The sequence below is a fragment of the Notechis scutatus genome, chromosome 2, assembly GCF_049901735.1.
Source record: "Notechis scutatus isolate UNSWTSFEM ecotype Mainland chromosome 2, rNotScu1.2, whole genome shotgun sequence".
Classification (NCBI taxonomy): Eukaryota; Metazoa; Chordata; class Lepidosauria; order Squamata; family Elapidae; genus Notechis; species Notechis scutatus.
Genome location: NC_142010.1, coordinates 137,886,103 through 137,908,470, shown reverse-complemented (window position 1 = coordinate 137,908,470; position 22,368 = coordinate 137,886,103). Strand labels below are relative to the sequence as shown.

At 37.4% G+C, this 22,368-nt stretch overlaps 2 protein-coding genes and 1 long non-coding RNA gene across 6 annotated transcripts in view; 1 reads left to right on the top strand and 2 right to left on the bottom strand.

The window, feature by feature from the left end:
• The window catches only part of CSRNP2 (cysteine and serine rich nuclear protein 2), a 42,213-nt gene extending 31,788 nt beyond the window's left edge, over nt 1-10,425 (bottom strand). The window contains exon 1 of one of the 3 annotated variants that reach the window (XM_026677344.2): nt 10,184-10,425. The gene's annotated coding sequence lies outside the window, so the exon portion shown is untranslated. Of the gene's footprint in view, nt 1-8,977; nt 9,062-9,916; nt 10,138-10,183 lie in introns of those variants that run through there. The other 2 variants (XM_087956340.1, XM_087956342.1) reach the window with 2 other exon arrangements.
• Nucleotides 10,426-10,763: 338 nt separating this feature from the next.
• LOC148132272 (uncharacterized) overlaps nt 10,764-22,368 on the top strand; it is a 28,354-nt gene continuing 16,749 nt past the window's right edge. The window contains exons 1-2 of the long non-coding RNA XR_015747791.1: nt 10,764-10,875; nt 13,597-13,659. This is a non-coding gene — a long non-coding RNA (uncharacterized LOC148132272). The remainder of the gene's footprint in view (nt 10,876-13,596; nt 13,660-22,368) is intronic.
• Nucleotides 17,666-22,368, bottom strand: part of TFCP2 (transcription factor CP2) — a 42,540-nt gene continuing 37,837 nt past the window's right edge. For both annotated transcript variants that reach the window (XM_087956339.1, XM_026677346.2), the window contains exons 15-16: nt 20,167-20,218; nt 17,666-19,928 (exon numbers count right to left, since the gene is read on the bottom strand). In XM_087956339.1, the coding sequence (XP_087812465.1) occupies nt 19,891-19,928; nt 20,167-20,218 (90 nt within the window). In that variant the 3' untranslated portion in view covers nt 17,666-19,890. The remainder of the gene's footprint in view (nt 19,929-20,166; nt 20,219-22,368) is intronic.

Below are 22,368 nucleotides of genomic sequence, written 5' to 3'. Positions count from 1 at the left end.
TTTGAAGACTAGAATATATTGTAATCAGATTTTAAACAGATTTGGACTTTCTTTCTTTTGATTGATATTACCCCAGAAGGAGAAAGTGAGAACTCTGCCTTGGTTTGGACTGATTGATAACTTTGGGACTGTTTTATCTTTTTTATTTTCTTTTGAATATTCTGGTTGTTGTAAGAAGAAAGAAGGAGAAAAGAAAAGAAAAGATTTATAATGGCTCTTTCTGTTGAGGAACTAAGAAAAGAATATGAACAAGCAAAAAAATGGTAAAGATGGTGTGGAAGAAGCTTTCCTTTTCTTAGAAATGGCGCTTACTAATTATCAACAAACATTACAACAGATGAAGACAGCAGAGGAACAAGAAAGAAAGGAAGGAGCCATCTTTAATGAATCTCAGAATTTGATCCAGAAAGAAGGAAGAGAGAAAGAAAAGAAAAGAAGAGAAAAGAAGAAAACTAAAGGACTTAAGGACTTAAGATCTAAAAACATTTAAGAAAGGGAAAAATAAAGTGCAAAACCAATATGATGATAGTAAACAAAGGGGAAAAGGAATACGACAGAGAAGGGAAGCCGGTAAGGCAGAGGCTAGAAGAAGGGGGGTAGAAAGGTTTGTTGGGAGAAGAAAGAAAGGGAAAAGGTGGAGAAAAGCTACAATGTTTTGAAATTAAATGAAAAAGGAATTTTTATGGATAATGGATAAAGTATAATTTTTTTAAAAAAAAAAAGATTTTGCAAGGTACATAAGATGAGATGGTAGTATTGCAATGGTTTAAGAGTTGATAAGAGATTAAAATGTTAAAATGTTTAAAAATGATTGGCTTTAAAACTTAATAATAGGAGAGGTTTAGAATATTGTTTTAGTTAAAGAGTTTAATAAAATTATGGTATTGATGTTATTATAAAATTTTTATTATAGTATTTTTTTTAATATTTGGATTTATTGTCTAATTATGCACTTAATTGTGTTGGATGTATTAGTTAGATAGAATGTACCAAGCAAAATCTGATTGGGTATTAGATATTATTTTAAAGATTAATTTGATTAACTTAGGGGGAGATAGAAAGGCATCATACTCTGATTAATGATTTCAGGAGAAACTGATTTTCTTTTTTTTCATAAGGAATGAGACAAAGGGATGATAAAAATGGACAAAAGATACAAATATAATGATTCAAACTAAGATGATTAATTAAGGTAGAATTAAGAAGTGTGAAATATGTGGAGAAGTTAATATAGAAGGCTTAGAATGGTAAATAAAATAAGTAATGATATGTAAGATGAGCATGAATATAATTGAAGTCCATGAAGAGAGAGACACCTGGGTCCAAGTTACTTTCCAAAAAGATTTTTTATGTTTTGTGTGTTGTGTGTATATGTCTTTTTGGGGGAGAATTGGTAAAAACTTGTAGAAATATAGAATGAGAATAATGGTAACTAAGTCAGAAAGAAACAGATGAAATAATAATAATGATATTGAATAAGAGTAAAGAGAAGTAAAGAGAAATTGAATAAGAGGTTTTGGTATATTATATTGAAATGGTTTAAAACAGAATCATAATTGATCTGACTTGTTAAATTTACAATGGAAAAAGGTTTAAACATGTAATGAATAATGATAATTTGTGTGTTTTAAAAATTAATAAAACTTGTTTTAATAAAAAGAAAAATCAGGAAATAAAGATCAGGTTAACCCTTGGGGTGGTAACTCAGCAGACATGAACTGGTTCTATGTCTGCTGTTTTCAACACGTCTACAAGGTGGAAAGAACGGGAAAAACCCCCCAGCCCGGCGCGTCGCAACTATACTCTTTGGGAAAAAAAAAAAAAAAAAAAAAAAATAATAAATAAATTATAATACAAAAAAAAAAAATTAAAAATTTATAAAAAAAAAAAAAAAAAAAAAAAAAAAAAAAAAAAAAAAAATTAAAAAAAAAAAAAATAATAAATCAAAATTTCTTTATTTATTTTTAAAAACAAAAAATACAGACAGATAAGTGGTTAGGCTGATCAGCTAATATGATGCAGAGGTAAGAGTACCATATTACAATAATATTATACAGTACTAGGGCAAGATACTTAACTCATGTTCCTACCCAGACAGACACAGCTTTTGGCTAATTATATCTTCTTTTACAGTTAGGCTCACTGATGAAGTAAAAATAAATGAGCAGGTGGAAAAAGAGAATTACATGCTATCTTGAGTTTCTTGAAGGAAGGATGAGTTAGCAATGCAGCCTTCCCAAAAAAGTAGTTTAGTTCACTTCAGCTAAAACCATAAATTGGAACATTCCTAGCTCAAATCATGATATCAGTGTGGTCAACCACCATTAATTCAAAGTCCATCACTTGCAGTCATTTATTTTATTAATCAAACTTGTATGCTGCCAATTTTATTTCATGAATTGAAACAAAATTGCTCAGTTCAGGCATATAAGGGCCAGAACATATTTCTATATCTACTTGAATAAGTATTTCTTTCTGAAGCTTCAGGAGAATCAAATTGCAAATAAACTGGCCAATCAACCAGAGGAAATGCATGTTGAAAACCTTTGCTTCTATATACTCCCCATCACTGAAGGAAAGGTAAAAGGTAGATAGATATAACATTGTTCCAAATAAAGATCAGAAATTCCCTAGACGCAAATCCAGTACATCTCCACTGTAGCAAAAGAATCAGGCTACAGAATTATTGAAGAAAATAATTTAACTTAGACAAAAAAATAGAGAACCATTAAGTACTGAAAGTCATCTTAAACTTGGAAATAGGGGAGTTTTTTAAAGACTGTTTTTAAGTATCCAAGAAAAACTAATTTGGAGGAGAGAACAGGCCATAGACTTTTGTCACATCCCTCTGTGATAAGACCTTTTCTTTTAGAACTCTGGAGTACCTAATTTCATTAAGTTACCACATACTTGTAAGCAGTACATCCTGAATGACATGGCATCTTCACTGCAGAGAAGCAAACTGTCCTTGAATAAGATGACATCATTAGAAGACTTAAACATCAGATGACAAGATGGATGCAAATGATCCAAGCCTGATCTTGCTTATAAAAAGTTCACAGCTGTTACATCTAGTATAAAACACAGGACATATTCCAAAGCAATATATACTACAATGTTTTTAGTGCAGAATTTGAGTTAGGCCGCCAGGACTGCAAATTAGCATCAAAAATATTTTAAGCACTTTAGTTTTGTATTATAATTTTTATACAAACAGGAAATACAAAATACATATATTACTTATGGACTGTATTGGCAAGAATTAATATAATCCAAAGCAAAAGTTTATCTGGTCAAATTATCAAAGTTAACTAAGTCAATAAATAGCCAATAAATGCAACCAAAGAATTGTGCTGCCTGCCAGTATTCATTTTCAATGGGGAAAAAAAATCAAGTTTTATCACTGTGAAAGGGTGAGAAACTCTTGGCAATGCAGGATTTTGTAACCTGTCATGTCTTCTCTTTCATTTCAAGCTAAAGAAACACAGTTACTATTCTTTCCTTGCCCTTTCTTGCACCTCTCCTAGGTCAATATTAAGATGCTGTGATTAGAAATATACACAACACTCCAATGGCGCATTCTAGGTTTGCCTAAGGGGTGTATAACAGGAGTGTCAAACTCGTGTCATCATGGCAGCATATCACGTGACATATCGGGACTTTTCCCCCCTTCGCAAAACCAGGTGTGGGCATGGCCAGTGCGTGATGCATCCGGCCTGTGGGCCAGGAGTTTGACAGCCCTGATATATAATATAGGTAGCATATCCTTGCATAAAGTATTGTTAATATGGGCAATTCTATTTTCAATATCCTTCCTTTGTGATTCCAAGCATTGAGTTTGCTTTCTATATAACAGCTGAGCAAGGGACCATTTTTTTGTTGAATAGTTCGCCACAATTTCTGATCAGTTATGGGTAGCTGAAATCTCATGTAATGTATAGGTCATGTCTTTTTTTTTTTTTTTGCATACCAAAATTGATCACTTGACATTTATTTTCAACTGCATTTACTATTCTGAAACCCATGCATCCTATTTGAAGAGAACATTTTAGTGATTTGCACAATCCTTTATTTTACTATCCTGAATAATTTGGTATAATCTGTAAATATGCCCATCACATTGCTCATGGATATACAAGCAAAACACTACTCTGCTATCCAGAGGACTCTGTTTTGCACAATATCAGCATGGGAATTGCCAATTTATTCTTATTTTCCAGTTCCTGGTTTTTAGCTTACTGCCAATTTATGAGAGTATCTCTCCTCTTATCCACGGCAGATGAATCTGCTCAACTTTTGGTGAATGATTTTTGTTAAGAGTTTTTTGAAAACCCAATTATGTAGTATTTATTAGATCATTCTTGTCCACAAGCTCTGCCCATACTATCAAAATAGTCTACAGAGTGCCTTACATTTGAAGAAGCCATGCTCTCTTTTAATAGAGGAAATTTTGATCAATAACTTGTTACTAGCCCCTCAGTCATTTTTAAAAGATTGTAGTCATATTGGCTTTTTTCTAGTACTCTGAATAGATGCAGGTATTAAAAGATACGTATTTTTTCACATTGAACTTAAGAACTCTTGAGTAGGTATCATCTGTATACAATTATGGTGTACAATTATTATTTTTAGTTGGCCAGGTTATCTTACAACATGACCTCTCATTGTGTCTACAGGTACTGTAGTCTTCACTTAATGAGAGCAACAGGGAAATACTGTCACTAAGCAACAAGGTCATGTGATGTTGCACTTTACAATCAGGTCACTTAGTGACAGGCATTCTAGTCCCGGTTATTGTTGTTAATCAAGGACTACTTGTGTTTCTCTTAGTTTAAACCAATATTCCAAACTGAATACAAGAACCTATAGTACAGACTCAAGATTAGTTCCATCTCTATATTACCATCTTCTCCTTCAGCACACTTTAAAGGTCACATTAATATACCATATTTTTCAGTGTATAAGATCCCTGAGTGGAACGAGTCAAAAAAGGGGCGCGTGGAGGTAGCAATAGGCGATGGCAATCTCTGCAGCCTGAAACAGCTGGTCGTTGGGAGGCCGATCCAACTGACAATCAGCTGCTTGTGCTCATCAGGCTGTGCTGAAGCTGACCAGGCTGTTTGGTTGTTTGCTGCCAGGAAGCAAATTGCTGGGAGGCAGAGGCAGATTTTTTTCCCTTGTTTTCCTCCCCAAAAGCTAGGTGCGTTTTATACTTTGGAGCGTCTTATAATCCGAAAAATATGGTACTTCACTATGCATTCCACAATTTTTTTTTCTTTCACTGCTTCTTTGATTATTCCCCTCACTTGGATAAGATCTGATTCCCTTCTGGACTCCACAGATGCTGATCTAGATACTATGACCCAAGGCAGTGGTTCTCAACCTGTGGTCTGTAGGCTCCTGACGGTCCACAATGTCATCACTGAGGGTCCCGCGAAGGCTTGGAGAAATGTTATGAGTTAAATCTTGGCGGTCTATGGCCACAAAAGATATTTAAAGGGGCTCCATGGTGAAGGAAAAGGTTCAGAACCACTGATCTAAGATATACATTCAACCTCACATTCTCTATTATAGTTTTCTATCTCCAAACATTGTGGAGAATTTGGCTGTCTTCATTCCCCTATTCAACTTTTAATAGTTCCCCCAACTTCTATATATTTTTCAGAAACAAACATGACTATGTGCCCTTTCCCAGCAAGTATCTTGTTTATATTCCACATTGAAGGCTTCAGCAAAATAATTACATTGTGACTATCTTAATAACAAGATTGTGGATACTATTTAATGTTAAGTCCAGTATCACAGCTTCGACTAGCTATTCCAATCATTTAGGGTTTCTAGAAATTAGATTTCTCATGCCTAAAACAAGATTTTAAAGTCAAAGTGAGAATGACTGAAGTCTAGTACTATTGTAGTGAAACCTTGATTTAAGAGACAATTTGGGGGAGGTGTTAGTTGCAGTTAAAGGATCTGTTAAATATGAAAGTATATTGTTGTGGCAATTTATATCATTTGCGTAAGGATGTTAGTAAGAATATCATGTAAATCATCATAGATGCTGTGTTAATTGCCTCGAGATTACTTTAGACCCAGCTGACATCCATTATTCTGAGGCACCAGTGTCAAACTTGCTGCGTCATGTGACATTTCGTGATGTTTTCCCCTTGGCGGAGCTGGGGTGGGTGTGGCCTGTACGTGATACATCTGGCCCACAGGCCGCCAGTTTAACACCCCTGTTCTAAGGCCTGTCTCTGATCTGCTGCATCTATCAAAGTAAATTAGTCTGTTAAATCAGTTTCTGTTTCTTTTGCCTCTCTAATTTCGTTTTTCATCTACAGTTCAGTTTTAGTTTCCTGGTTCAAGAGGATAGGAGCGATAGCATACTCCTATTAACTTGCTTTTTACACAGATAGGGAATCTTCTGTTGTTCGATAGAAAAGTCTGTCTCATTTATGTCTTCTAAACTTTATGGAATTCCATGACTTCGACACACAAGGCAACTGTGTTGCCAGTATACCCTTCCTGAATGTATAGCTAGATAATTGTACTCTGTTATGCATCAAAACTTAAACTGTTCTTTTGTGGCTTAGAGATTTCTAGCATATACAAATAAGCACATATGCAGACTCGAATTTTCTATGCCATACAACTTTACCCTTGTGATTTTCTTGATGGATTATATTTATTTCCTACCTATTCTCCCCTAAGCAGACATAAAGGTTTGCACTCAGGAGTGTTTTTTTTTTCCAAAGCAGATGTACTTCCCTTCTTGTCAGGTTCCAATCCCCTGAGAATCAGTCTATATAGAAACAATGTATGAATAGCAGGACCAGTCTTCTGCCAAACTAAGTCATTAGATCACAACAGATTACTTGTCAAGTAAAAGCCAACAATGTCAATCACTGGATTCTTGTGTCATCATATTCTAGGTGAGCTCTCTCTCTCTCTCTCTCCACACACACACACACACACACACACACAGAGTGAGTTTGCAGAGTCCATCAATGAAATCAAAAAACAAACTCCAATGTTCTTGTTAGTATTTAAGCAAGTGCTAGTTAAGGAAGGGAACCAACTAGGCTTTGGGTGGCTGGAACTTAAGATACTGATTTATTGGGTGACCATGGGCATAACTAATTTACAGAATTATCATGAAAATAAAGTGGAAAAGAAAGGTGGACATGAAAGCTACTGTATCATGCCTTGAAAAAAAACAACAGGTTTATCTAATTTCATGTACATATTTTAAATATACACAATATTTTTGTCTGACTTTTTAAAAAAAGATTTGTGACCTCCACTTAATAGTAACTGAAAGAAAAACAAGATTTAAATTTATAACCTAATGTCTGTTCTATTATTTTGTTTTCATTGAAGAAATGTATCTTATTATAAAATATTTTGTAATAAAAGAATTTTTTTGGTATCATTCACATTTGACGTAATTCAGATGCTCCCTATTAGTAGTATCTTGAAAGATAGCATTCTAAAACAGCTATTGTGACATCACTGCTATTGATCAATAGACTATATACCTTTGGACAAATCGCAAAAGAAGTTGCTTTGTTACTTATCTGGGACAATTTAACAAATAATCTAATGCTTCTTATTGTTATACATATATGACAAATTTATAATAAACTAATACCATTGTTTAAATTATGATTATACATCAAATTACCTAATAAGCACAATATAAATCTTACCAACCATATTTTCCCTCTAAGGTTTGGCTGCTGGATTTTGAAACAAAATTTTGAGCTAGGTTAAATAATTTTTAAGTAATGAAATCGTTTAAAAAGTTGATCATCAAGGGGAACTAATCCAACAATTTCCTTTATGCAAAAATATGAAATGAATCTCTCCCACAGTTCTCCACATACAATTATTATGAGTATGAAGAATTAAGCTTAACTTACTTTAAATCTTCCAACTCTCTTGTCACCATTCCTTCAACTTCTTTACATTATCTGACAGTGATATTACTTCTGTTTCCACAATATAAACACCATGGCTCCTATTATAAATTCTGGAGGATTTTCACATTTTGACTCAGTTTGACAAATTATCAGATCCCTCCATCACTAATGGTGTGTGTGTGTGTGTGAGTATAGGAGGGATGGAGTTAAAGTGTTTCCTAGGATCACATGGCTGCTCTCCATAGCAGCAGTAGGGAAAGACATTTGATTTGGTTAGCAGTGCTCCTGTGTACTCCCAAAACACATTTTTCTCTTTGAATCTAAAACTTTGCAAAGTCCTAATTATTCTCCTCCTCTTAGTTTATGGAGCTTATAAAATCTGCAAGCAATAATTATCCTAGGCTTCCAATGCTTCAGAAGAAAATTTTGCACTTCCTCAAAATGATCAAATGTAACATAATGCAGGAATAGTCAAACCTATACTGCAAGAGGTATAAAGTCTAGAGGTATACTATGGCTAAACTGGATATCCAAATAAGGATCTGCATTTATGATTTGGTTTACATATATGAGTATTTTAATGAGAAAGTTATGGTTTGTATCTTTCAATTTTTGTTTTCACCATCCTTAATTTGGAAAATCTCAAACAACCTATTTCCAAGCCTATGTCACATTTTTCATAAAATGAAAACATTAACAATTTCATATTAAAAATCTGTTTTACCAAACATAATTACTATTTAAGGTATCCTTTTTCAGGCCAGTTTTTATATTTCATTTAATATTTTCAGAATGAAAAGAGAAATTATTTAGCATTAATAAATCAGTAAGACAAAACATTCATCACCTTAATATTTACTATGATTAACTTATATGTGCACTCTAATCCCAAGGCCTACCTAGACATAAGGAAGTAGGAGTACTAGTCAAAAGATTTTCTAGAATCTTCCCAAAAGAGAGCTTTCAGTAGTATTTAGATGTTTGTTAAGACTCCCTTTAAACCCAACATTAGGAATTAACCTCAAGGCCAAAGTCAATTGAAAATAAGCAATCCTTACCTTAAAATACCAAAGCCCACTCTTATCCCAAGGCATCACTTTCTGCCTATTTTTCAAGATATCTTCTGTCATACAAGATGATCCCTGATGCATGAATAAAGATCACTTTGAGTGGCTTGTTCTAAAATCCAACATTAAGGTAGTGGGCAATGCCCCACAAATGCCACCCATAACATATCTGTTTAATGAATCTCATGTGTTGTTTCTCCGCCCCCCTCCCCCCAATTTCACACTGAAGAATGAAAACTGGTAATATAGTGTTTTGCCTGGGGGGGGGGCGGGGGACTGCTCAAAACCTAGATATCAAAAATTCCCACAAACTCAAACAACTATATAGATTTATCCATAGGCTTTTGGAGGGATACTTTTTGGCTCAGTGATATAGCTTCAGATAATGAATCTTTCCTCTGCACCCACCACCCCTTCAGTTCCACATCCAGATTATTTGCACAAGGTGCAAGTGTCACTTTGGGGGGGGAAAAATATCTTTTTCCTCTCCCCAACCAGGCCGATTTTAACAATAGCAAGCAAGAGATAATTACTGACCTCACTTTCAGGTAAGCTACACACTTCAAACGTCAAGGGAGGGAGGGAATTCCTATTGAGGTTAACTGCAACCTCCCATGTAGGCAAACCCTGAACTCCAGTTGACAGGCCCTTTTCTCTTTCTCTCTCTCTCTTTCCAGCGTGGAGACACACAGAAGCCCTCCGATCAGGCTCAAGAGAGGAGGGCAACCAGCTCCGAAATCACCCTAGAGACACCCCCGGTATCCGATCCCGGAATCTCTTTGGGCTGCGACAAAACAAGATCCCGAAGCCTGGCCCAGGGATTCAACATGCAAACGCCAAAGGGAAGTCCGTCTCTTTCCCACCCCCGCAACGTCAAAGGGTGAGGCACGTTTTCCCTCCCCTCGCCCCCTCCCCAAAGCCCATCCTTGCCTGGACGAGGGGCGCTTCTCCGCTCTCCTTGCAGGGAAAAGCCTTCCAAGGGAAGGGCCACCCCAGGTCGGCGAGGATCACCCCAACCGAAGGAAACCCACCCCCACCCCGCGCCTTCAGGTCTTTTTCCCCGGGGAAGGGTCCCCTGCCCGCTTCTTCTCTCCCGCCGCCCTCAACCGCGAAAAGACCCCGTGTAGCCCTGCCCCACGCAAGGCACGCCCTCCTCTTCACGCTAGCCAGCCAGCCCAGCTGAATCCGACCACTCACCGGGTAGGAGTTCCTCCCGCCCGCCGGTCCCTCCTCCCTTCCCTCTACACAGGCCGGGGCTGCAGGGCGAAGCCCAAGATCCCCTAAAGAGGGGATGATGCGGAGGTAGCAGCTCCGTGCCTTCGGAGGGGAGGGAGTGGGAAACAGGCAGCAAAGGGCGGCTCTGGCAGGCGGCGGCGGCGGCGGCGGCGGCCCAGACCGGGCAGACCACCAACCCCCCCAACTCCGTCGGTGATAACAATAGGACTGCCGGCGCAGCGTCGCCTTTTATAGGGAGGTGGCCACGTGATGTAGCGCGCCCCGCCTCTCCCGCCCCCCCCCGTACGCAGCGCGGCAGCGCTCGCGCGGCAGCATGGGAAACGTAGTCGCCCTCAGAAGGGCGGTGCTTGAGCAATAGAACGTTCCGGGGGTAGGTGGGCTGGGCTGTGGGTGACAGTTTGTCCAGGTAACGGCGGCATCTGAGGTGAGGTTGAAAAGAACCACGTAGCGCTTGGAACCCTGGGAAATGGAACCCATCGGCTTCTTCCAGCGCTTGCTAAAATTAGGTTCCAGAATGCAACCTGGCTTTTCGCTAGTTTTCGCTAAAAGTATTCCTTTAAAAAAAAAAAAAAATAACGGCGAACAAGCCTGGCGATAAAAAAAAATCTGGAGGGGTTACCAGCCTATAACTTCAAGTTGCCATCTTATTCTGAGTGAGTCTAATTTTTAAAACAAGATAATCTTGTATTCCAGATACTGGAGGAGCACTTTTTCCAGGACTGCTTGAGGTTAGGATGTTTGTGGGTGTGAAGAGTGCTATTTTATCACACTCTGCAGTTGTGACACATCTGCAGAGCTTGTGGGGCAGTTTCTTTTTGGACTAACAAAAGCAAAAACCCAGAAAATAAAAACGTGAATGTCGGATAGGATTTGGATGAGAAACATTATACCAAGTAAACAACTGCAGGGCTGTTTCAGGATTTAATAGCTCCACTATGCTAATTATATGTGCCTGTAATTGTAGTCTTAATTTAAAAACAAGTTTAGTTAACTTGATTTTGATTTTCAGTGATAATTGATTCAGTCACTGTGCTGCAACTACTGTATTTAGAAGGATCAGACTTTGACAGGATCAGATAAGAATCTGAGCAGAAAATGTAGATACCATATGCATAAGCCTACAAAAAATGTGTGAGAGAGACGGAGAAAGTGAGAGAGATCAATTTTGTTATAAAACTAGATGAAATAACATAATTTAATAATCAAAGGCACACTGATTGTACTGTTTAAAAAATAAAATCAAAATTGTCATTGTGAAAATAGAACAAGCTATAAAATTGTACTGATTCTTTATAAAATATGCAAAGTTCTAGACCTCCAAGATGTTCTCCAAATTAATAAAAAAAAATCAGAAGGCTGTATTGAACCATGAAGTCTGTCTTTAGAGTCATTCTCAAGCCATTCATTGCAACATGACACTTGGGTGATGATAAAGTTACAGTCATTTAAACACAGGTTGGATTTATATGTTACAGTGAACCAAGTTTTATTTTGTCAAGCCATATTGCCCTGATTATACTCTTGATCTGATTACATTTTCATTGTATGCAGTCAGTGCCCAGATCTTAAATACTGCAACATTTTTGCTCACCACTGGATGGAGTGGCAAGAAAGGAAAATACATTTGGGGAAGCATGCCTACTGGCAAATTGAGCAAGTAAAAAATTCAGCCCTATCTATTTAATAGAACAGATACTTGAAGGAGAAATACCATAGTCAATTTCCATATGGTAGGAAAGATCCATTGTGGACTTAATAATCTGAGTCACAAATTGCTTTTACTTTGTAAACCAACTCTTTTGTACATTACCAGCAATGGTGGGGTTCAAATAATGTAACAACCAGTTCTCTGCCCTAATGATTTCTTCCAACAACCAGTTCACCAAACTGCTCAGAAAGTTAACAACCGGTTCTCCTGAAGTGATGTGAACTGGCTGAATTCCACCACTGATTACCAGACTGTAGGATAAAATTAATCCAACAATGTGCATATGTACTTAAATGTGACATAGATATTAAATCCAAATTCATGATAGGCTTAGTATTAAATAGCTTAGGCTAGATGACAAAGTAAACCACAGTCTGTTTCCTTTTTTCTTTTTAAAATCATGCCCCTTGTATATTTATCTTATTTATTAAATTTATATGCCACCCATTTCACCTTGAGGCAACTCTAGGTGGCTTACAACCAATAAAAACAACAGGATAAAATATTAAAACAATAAATATTAACACTAAAATTGACTTAAGAATTAAGAAAGATGGCAAGGAAGCAAGCAAGATGCACATGGAGAGGAGGCGGGATCTTATTTCAGTCCATTAACCATTTCCAGTATAACATGCTTGCATTAGGGGCCCAACTCTTCAGGCTCTTTTGGATGGCCAAAATTCTTTGAAAATTACAAAAAGAATGAAACCAAAGGCATAACAATAAACTAACAAATAGGAAAACTCAGACCTTCAGAGTTATCTATCATAAACACCATTATGCAGGAATATAAGTGTTCCCACCATGCAAAGAGTCTGTTAAATAAGTTTATTTTTAATGAACCAAAGCAAATCCTCCATAGTAGGATTTGGTTTGTATCCCTATTTATTATTGTCAGCATTCTCAGCATAATTTTTGTAATTTCTACTATGTATATTAAATTGATTCAGCCCAAGAGTTTAGATGTGGATACATTAAGAATCTCTCTGGGAAAAAAAGTCAGAAATTAACTTTCAGAAGATTGTCAAAAAGTTTAGAAGCAGGAATATGCATCTTCAATTCAATTCAAACCTTTATTGTCGATGCACAACGTGTACAATGAGATTGGCTGAGCCTCCCTTAGTGCACCCCCTAGACACAATACATCTCATTAACACACAGTGAAAGAAAGAAAATCCCTAACCCAGTAAATCATACTAACAAACACACAATCCTCTATACATATATGTATATAACATAACATAATATTATATTGCACCAGTGTGAACATGTTGCACATTGCACCGGCCCTACAGGTCTATCATACTACATGGTTATGATGTTATGTTGCATTCAGCCCACAGATAAAAGCTGTTCTTCAGCCTGTTCATACGACTGGCTATGCTTCTATATCTCCTACCCAACGGTAGGAGAGTAAAGAAGTGCTGACCAGGGTGTGAGTCATCCCTGAGGATTTTCCTCACTTTTCTAAGGTAGTGAATCCTGGCGATTTCATCTAGTGTCAGGAGACAGCCCATGATGCTTTGTGCTGTGCTCATCACTGTCTGTAATGTCTTTCTATCTGCGGCTGTCAAGCCAGCATACCATACTGTAATGCAGTAAGCTTTCTATTGTGGACCGGTAAAAGGAGGTCATCAGTTGTTGTTCCACCTTGTTTTTCCACAAGACCCTGAGGAAGTAGAGTCTCTGTTGGGCCTTCCTGGCCACTTGGATCATGTTGTTTTTCCAGGTGAGATCTTTTATTTATTTTTTATTTTATTTGGTTTGTCAATTGCTTACAAGATAATAGGTATAAGTAAAAACATAGTTATGAATACATGGATACATATAAGAAAAATAAAAGAAACAATAGGACAGGGACAGTAGGCCCTTTGGTGCGCTTATGCACGCCCCCTCTTCACTAAGATGGACTCCCAGGAATTTGAAGGAGGATACTCTCCACACAGCCCCCCTCGATATAAAGTGGGGCAGATTCCTCTCTCTTCTGGAAGTCTAGCACCATCTCCTTTGTCTTGCTGATGTTCAGGTGCAAGTTGTTTTCTGAGCACCATGTAGATAATTTTTGAACCTCCCCCCTCCCTCCATACGTTGATTCGTCTTCACCTGTAATGATGCCCAATATGGTGGCATCATCTGCAAACTTGATAATCACAGTGGATGGGTCAGAAGATAACAGTCGTATGTGTACAATGAGTACCGGTAGGGACTGAGCACACAGCCCTGAGGAGAGCCTGTGCTAAGCTTCAGGGAGGAGGATATGAAAGACCCAGCCCTCTAGGTTTGTGACCGGCCCATCAGAAAGTCCTTAATCCAGTCGCATATGGAAAAGGAAAAATTGAAGTCAGTCAGCTTATTGATGAGGATTGTCAGCAGAATGGTATTGAAGGCCAAACTGTAGTCTATGAAAGCATTCTGACATAGTTTCTGGGTTTCTCTAGATGACTCACTACAGGATGTAAAGCAGTAGCTATGGCATCGTCTGTCAACCTATTCCCCCTGTAGGCAAACTGATATTGGTCAAAATTTGGTGGGAGGCATGACCTAAGGTGTTGAAGAACTTGAAGCACTTTGTCACTACAAACATTAATACGAGTTAATTGCTGTTTTTGGGGGGCCTGGGATGATAGTGGCTGCTTTTAAGCATGATGGAACACTGGCCATTTGCAAGATGTTAAAGATCCTTGTCAGGACCTCTGCTAATTGGTCGGCACAAGTCTTTACCACTTTCCCCAGCACCCCATCTGGACCTGCAGCTTTGCTAGGGTTCACGGCCTTCAATACACCTCTCACTTAGTGTTCATACAAGGTGAGTGGCTGGGAGTTAGAGGGCCAGTGGACAGGGGCTACAAGGTCACGTCTTTTCACCTCATAGCAGGCCAAGAAGGTATTCAAATCCTCTACCAATGAGGCATCAGAGTTGACTGTCTTCCTTGTGTTTCCCTTATAATTGGTCCCTGCCACACTTGCTTCGGGTTGTTGTCTACTATATGGTTCTCCACCTTTTGTTTGTATGTTTGTTTTGCCATCTTAATGCCTCTCCATAGGTTTTCCCTTATTATTACAATTATGAAGAGTCTATAGTTGGGATGCTTAATGTTTAAACAAAATGACTATAAGCTAGGGTCAAACTTTAGGCAGCACCATTAAGTGTTCTCAATTACCATTTATTGTATAGTATACCATCCTCCCCCAATCTATGCTTTCCAGAGATGCCGGAATACAACTCTGCTCACTCCAAACCAGCATGGGCAAATATCCATGGGAAAGACCGCTTTATATTGTGTAACTAATTACCTGCTACCACTACAATGCACATTGACATCTGACATAAACCTCATATTTTTTTAACAGAAACCCATGTCGATTAAGTAAATCAGTAGATTTTAAAGTGTAGATATTTTCTTCAGCCTCCTACAATTGCTCAGTCACAGAACATAAATGTAGTGTAATGACTATGTAGACATTGTCTCCTAGTAGGCAGATCTCCTGCTGGTCTCATCTATACTCTTAATTCAGAATGTTTTCACGGTGACAAACACATTCTGGACCATAGTTATTTACTACAGTACAGTTAAATGCCTGTATTTCCACCAATGCTGCAGGGGTTACTTTCATGTTAAGAGATTACTACTGCTGGCCCTTATATCTCTTGCTTTTAATTCTGCAACAACTAATCTCTTATTTCTACTCCAAGTACTCTCCTGCACAAAATGTCTTCCCCGATGTTAAAGAATTTTTTTAAAATCAATCATGCAAAAATAGGTTTTTGCTAAAATTGCTAGAATTGTATTTGCCTTGCTAAAGCCATTATGCATCCAAAATGAAGCATCGTTATATGAAAAAATACAAGATAAGTTGTGCGTTGTAAAATGGAATACAGAATGTGTATCACAAAATTCAACTGGTACCTGTTTGCTCCACTTGTTCTTCCTTGCTTTTCATCCCTATACTCAATGGATTTCAACTTGTTCCAATGATTTAGGTAAACCTTGTGTTTCTAACATTGCACACATACATAAAAGCTTCAGAAAACATAATTGAAATACTTGGGAGTTGCTTTTCCTCTAATTTCTAAACAGCTTAATTAAGCTTAATTAATGTAGCCAAAAGCAATATTAAAGAAATCTAAGAGTACTCTGGGGATAAAAGTGAAATGAACCAGTAAAAAACTAAGTATCACAGCTGTGCAATTCTTGAATTTTGATTCCAAAGAGTACTCTGGACTGGAGTGTGAATGTAGTGCCTACTAAAGTCAAAGGCACTTAATTCTGGAATGTATTAAATTGTAACTAAAATTTAGAAATGCTAAACAGGTATGTAATTCTTTCATTGGCTTAATAGACAGAAAGCAACGTCTGGTAACTCAGTAGCTACAATCCTACCTTCTCGAAAACCAGACTTCCTGATAAACTTTCAAGTGGGGGAAGACCAAACCCTTTCAGCCTATTTTTCCATTTATTTTTTATTTGGGAACAGTTTGCCTCAAAAATGCTTACATTTCCATCCCTTAAATAGCTCCAAAATTAAGTTGTAGAAAATTGCCATTTGGTCATGAAGATTCATGATGTAATCTTAAGGTTTTTTGGCGGCTCTCAAGGTTCTCACTCTTTCTTAAAACCTTGAAGGAAAGTTCCGTTATTCTGCTACTACATAACTATTTTGTAGTTTTCTAATGTGGGCAGTCCCAAAGAAAACAGCTCCTCTCCACTTTTCCTACAGTCCTGGATCAAAGGATAATTTCTCTGCCTGTCAAGAAACTACTGTTCAGAACACATTCACAAAGCGAAAGAAAACTATGTCAGGTTGCTCTGATTTATTCTGAAGTAAATGAAAACATGAGGAAAAATATTTTCCGAAGAAATGAATTTTTGACTTCGCATGTGCTTTGTACTTGACAGTTAATGTTCCACCCATCAGTTAATGTAACTTCCAAACAAATCTTCTGATGGATCAGCAAAGCAGTGACTCTGAAGGGTATTAACAAGCAGCTGGGTTGCTACTAGGCAAGAAACTGGGTTATTTATTTACTAAGCATCTGGCAAAACAGCAACAAAAAAGAAAAATGGAACTCCTTGTCCTTTATCCACTTTTTTTTTTTTAAGAAAAGTGTTTGGTGCTTAATAGTCCTGGGAATTATTGCCTGTATTTATTCCTCACATATTGAACAGTCCCAGTTGAATATGGGTATAATATAATCCTATGACCATGGAAGCACATTAGAGGTGAATATGTTCTTGCACACGAGAAATTAAAAATAGAACAAAGTAAAAGTGTAAAACAGGGACGACACATTTGTCTCAATGTGTATTGCTTAGAGAAAACAATAAAAATACAAGTTTTTTTCCCCCTTTAAACCACCCCCGCACCCCTGTGTGTGTGTTTAGCATGAAGCAGTTCAAAGCAGGATGAAAGGTTGAAGTCTGTTTACTGAACGTCATGGAGTGTAGTTCATCATACTGGTCCAGTGGCGGGTTGAGAGATGTTTTTTGACTTTTCAATCTAAGACTGAGAGAGAATGATTGGCCAGACAGCCCATTTCAATGCCTAAGTGAGGACTAAAATGCATGGTTTCCCAGCACCTATACACTACACTGGGTCTCATTTTCATGCCCTATCTCACTATTTTCCCCCAATAGGGCACTTAGATACAATTTCATTCAGTCTACTCTGCAGCTTCTTCTTTGTTACTGGTGTACAATTATCTATAATTTCAATAAAAGGTTCCACAACCGAAGGTTGTTCCACAGCCATGTTTTATAGCTCATTGTTTCATTCAGTGGTTTACAAAAAACAAAAACACATGACAAATCATTACAGTTCCAAGAAGAATGGCAAACACTCTCATACATGCTCTCAGGACAAATAAACAAACAAACAAAATATCCCCAAGTGATTCAACACAGGTTTGAGAAAGGGAAAAAACAAGGTGTCATTTATGGAGTGTATGTTCTACTTGACAGACTGAGTATGAAGGATGATGGTTGATTAAAAAATCATGTCAATTTGATTCTAATTTTACATCTTGATATAAAAAGGGTTGAGACACAGTTTTCTATGACCTCTGAAGTGGGAAACTTTGGCTTAAGATGCAAAGCTATTTCCTCTGAAAGTGGATACACAATGGAGAAAAGGAGGGGCAATACCAAGTGACCAGGTTTGCTCATGTTCTAATAAGCGACATTTTACTGTACTCAAATCACAAAACCAGGTTGCTGTCTTATAAACACATACCATACAACTAAGACTACCACAAGCCTTGTCACAGTGCAAGGGCTGTCCTTAAAGACTAATCAACTCTGCTATCACTATGCCTATGCACACAATCCATTATTAGGAATAATGAAAATCTGTAGGTCACCATCAATTCAGCTTTATCACTATATCCAATTTGCTCAAGCATCCTGATGGACCACATGAATTTCTGGTACAGAGTTAAAGCAAACAACAACCTAATTTAGGTTGGTGATCATCCTGGGAGATGGAACAGGAGTACGTCATAATATAAATAAGAGCTCCAAAGACAATTTGAAAAAGCTGATTTTTTTAAAATCAATGCATCAGATACTACTTAAAAACGGTAAAGCTACAGATTTCTTTTTAAAGTGTATTTCTCTTTTCTTAACCTAATAGTTTTTATGAAACACATTTCAAATGAAAAACTTCTCAAATAATCTGATATCAATAAGAAGATAACTTGGTTTCCATTTAATAAAATGAAAACCCTTTTCTCAAACTCTCAGCTTCATGTTAATGTCAGCCAATACCAGCTTCCTGGTCTCTTGTCTACTGACTAGAAAGAGAACCTAGCTTTTGCAAGAGCACATTATACTCTGGTATGTGAAACTTACAGCTTGCAGAGATTTTTCATTTTGCTAGGACTGAAAAGGTTACAGAGAATCTGGCTTTGTTCATTAGACTTGCTGTCCACTTCAAATTTGAGGACAGTATTTCCAGTAGCTAAAATAGTTTCCCCTTCTTTCCCTGCAAGACTCAAAAAAACGCATTCATTTCAAAGTGTAGAAACCTTTTAGTAAGTGACTAGTTGCTACCCTGGAAACAAACACTCGGGGACTTTGTCACCATGGAGTGTTCAAAGCTTTTCAAAAAAGCATAACATTCTTGCTGTATGAGCCTATTCTTGGACAGAAAATTCCTGTAGGATTTCATTCCAAAGTCTGTATCAGTTCAAAGAAATCTCAAATAAATCATTCCAATGCTTGGTTGCTGTTTTTTTAACATGGTCTTTTCTCTCTTTCTTGGGAGTTGTGTTCTTTACGTAAACAGCAGATAACCCTGGATATTTAGTTCATCATTTCTTTTCTTTTTTCTTTTGCCTCTGAATCCTCTTTAACAGGAATATTAGGTGAAGCCCCAAGTAGGTAGAGTTCATGAACTCACGGCTTTCTCCTAAATTGTACTAGTACAAGAAATCATTCACATACTTATGTATATGAGCACCTTTTGATACACAGATCTGTATCTCAAGCAAGTTCTGAAAAAGTCAGAACAGGAACATTTTTTTCAATCCAGAATTTGCTAAAAATAAGCTTGCCATTATCAACTGAATGATATAGGCCTCAAGAGTTTCCCTAGAAGGGATGCACAATTCCTAGGGTGGCCAGATATCCATCACAACAAAGTTTCATCTATTAAAGGAATAGGGTTGTTTTCCATAGACACAACCCTCTTTCTGTTACATATAATTTACAAAGTTCCATCACTGGATAGTCTGACAGTTTTAACTAGCAAACAAGTGTAGCAATATTACTGAACTACAAATAAGCAGCTCTGTGCTTATGACTGGTATTTACTACAAGCCAGTAGTGGTAAATTCCACATTGTTTGCCTAATAGGCGACAATATGTTGTGGTAGCAAGATGGGTCTCTGCTGGTGTCCTGTTGCCAAAACGTATAATGAAGCTGTAGATGCAGAATAGATGCAAGAAGGTCAAGTCCTCATCTATTTTAAGATGATGTGGTAGCTATCATTGGTTTCAGCTGCAAAGAAAGCACACCATTAGACTCTGGATGAACAGGAGTAGAATCCCATTATTGTTCTTCACCCATCTTCCATCTGAAAGAAAGAAGCTTTACGCACAGTACATTAATCTCCATGCTGATTTGATTTGGGTTTATGGTATGGGGTGGGTGGGTGGGTGGGATAGGATTTGTAGGTTTTTCAGAAGAAATACAGAACAGAGTAACATGCATTACTGTGCACTGAATAAATGAGTACCTTTCATTGTGTCCAAGACGAAACATGATTCATCTTGAAAGTTCTGTATCATCTAAAATAGGAATAAAACGTTAAGAGCCTGGAGAAATCAAGCTACTATTCATTGTGTCTGTCTTAAGCAGCACGTATATTAATGTACTTTGTCAACTGCTGACATTCAGCTGACACACATCCCTTGTAGTTGAAGTATAAGGAAAGGAAGTATGTACTCAGAACTATATATTGATTCTTTTGCAGAACAGTTTGGTTATTTCCAGGGCAGGAAACCTCCATCTACCAAACATCTTAGTTACCACTGTCTAAAGTTCAAGGTTGTTTTTTTTAAAGAGATGATCTGTATTTTACTAAATTGGCACAGTTCACTTTTATTCTAGAATAATCTAGGACTCCAAACCAGTCTGGCGTCTTATATCTGCGGTGAATTTCTTTCCTCTAATTAAATTAAAGCATTAAAAAACACAGAACTATAAAGCCGTAAGTTTTAAAAATCCTAATCCTATTCTGAATATGCAGTTTGAACTGTCTCATAGTAAAAATATTGGGGGGAAAGCATTTACTTAAAAAGTGAAAAGTTATAAAAAAGAGCATAAACAGAAACAAATAATGATTAGGCAGGAAAGCATGTTTCTTGGACCAAGAAAACAGCACTGTGTAAAATATCTGCTTACAGTGCACTGTGGTTTTTTAGATACAAGAAACTACACAACATGTAAAAAAAGTTTGCTTTTTTTCTCGGGTTCAAGTTCCAAATTTTATCCATACTTCTTTAATTCTTAACAGTCATTAAGCCAGGAAAAAGGCTTTTATTGTACTGAGCAAGCAGTGACTCACAAAAATTGTAATTTGTAAAATGCTGGTCTTTGGATCCATTCCTAAATGTTGCAGATCAGCACAATCCCTGCATACCTAATTATGAATTAGGAAACGTGAATTTTAAATGTTTGTGCTTTGTACACAGTAGATATTCTAGCCTAGTGGACTGCAGGTTCTAATAAAAAGACAATGTAGATCTTGCAAGCCTAGGTAGAACTCAGAATAAAAATTCAGAACATGCTTAATCCATACATTTCAGATATATGCAGAGGAAACCTTGGATTCCTCAGAGAGAAAGCTATATCAAGGGCTGACTTACCAAAAACAATTGGGACCAGCTACTCTATTGCTAAGCAATTCAGCCTTAAAGTGAAAAATCAGTTGACCACACTCGATTTACAGCATCAAGTGTGACATTGCATGACCATGACTTGTGACTGCCTACTGGCTTCTTGCTGATCAGAAACCAGCTGTGAAGGTTGCAAAAGCGATCACATGACTATGGTTGCCAATTACCAAGTGCCCGAATTGGAATCATGTGACTGCAGGGATGTTGCAGTGGCTGTAAGTCCATGGACAGGTCATACCTCTCCTTTTTTTTTTTTTTTTTAACACCATTGTAAATTCAAATGGTTGCTGAACAAGCAGTTGGTAAGAGAGGACTACCTGCCTATGATTAACTTTTTACAAAGCACGTGCTCTAAAATGGTTGATTTTATTTTTCAGTCTAACTCAGGGGTATCAAACTTGCGTCGTCTCAGCAGCGTCACATAATGTAGCGGGACTTTTTTTCCCGTTCGCTAAACCGAGTGGAGGGGTAGCTAGCGCGTGATGCATGTGGCCCGCGGGCCATTTGACAGCACTGGTCTAACTTAACCAGATAGATGGCTTAGATTCAGATACTATTTTCCTCAATAATGTCCCAGGAGAATCAACAGACACACTCCAAATCAACTAACTGAAATTCTAACCCTCTCAACAGGGTCCTTGAATTCAGTTCAAGTGCTGAATCCACCATGCTTTTGATTAACATCATTGTTTGCTTCAGAAAGCCCTATTTGTCATAACACAATATGCTGAGCTAGAGGTAGCCAATGAAGCTCCTGCGGACACCAATGCCAATCTCAGATATCTCTTTTAATGTCCACCAGGCTCCTTGGTGTATTTGACTTGTGTGTGTTTTTTAAAAAAAGTTAAGTAAGAAGCTAGTATGTTGCATGTTCCTCAGATTGATATGATCATATGATCCATCTGACTAGATCCATTTAGAAGGGTCTTAAAAACCTGGGTCTTCCTGCAAAAGATGACCTGCAAACTTGCCCTAATATTATGTATTTTGAGTTTTGTCTTTCCTAGCTGTTTAATTAGCTTGATTTTTTTTTTCCAAAG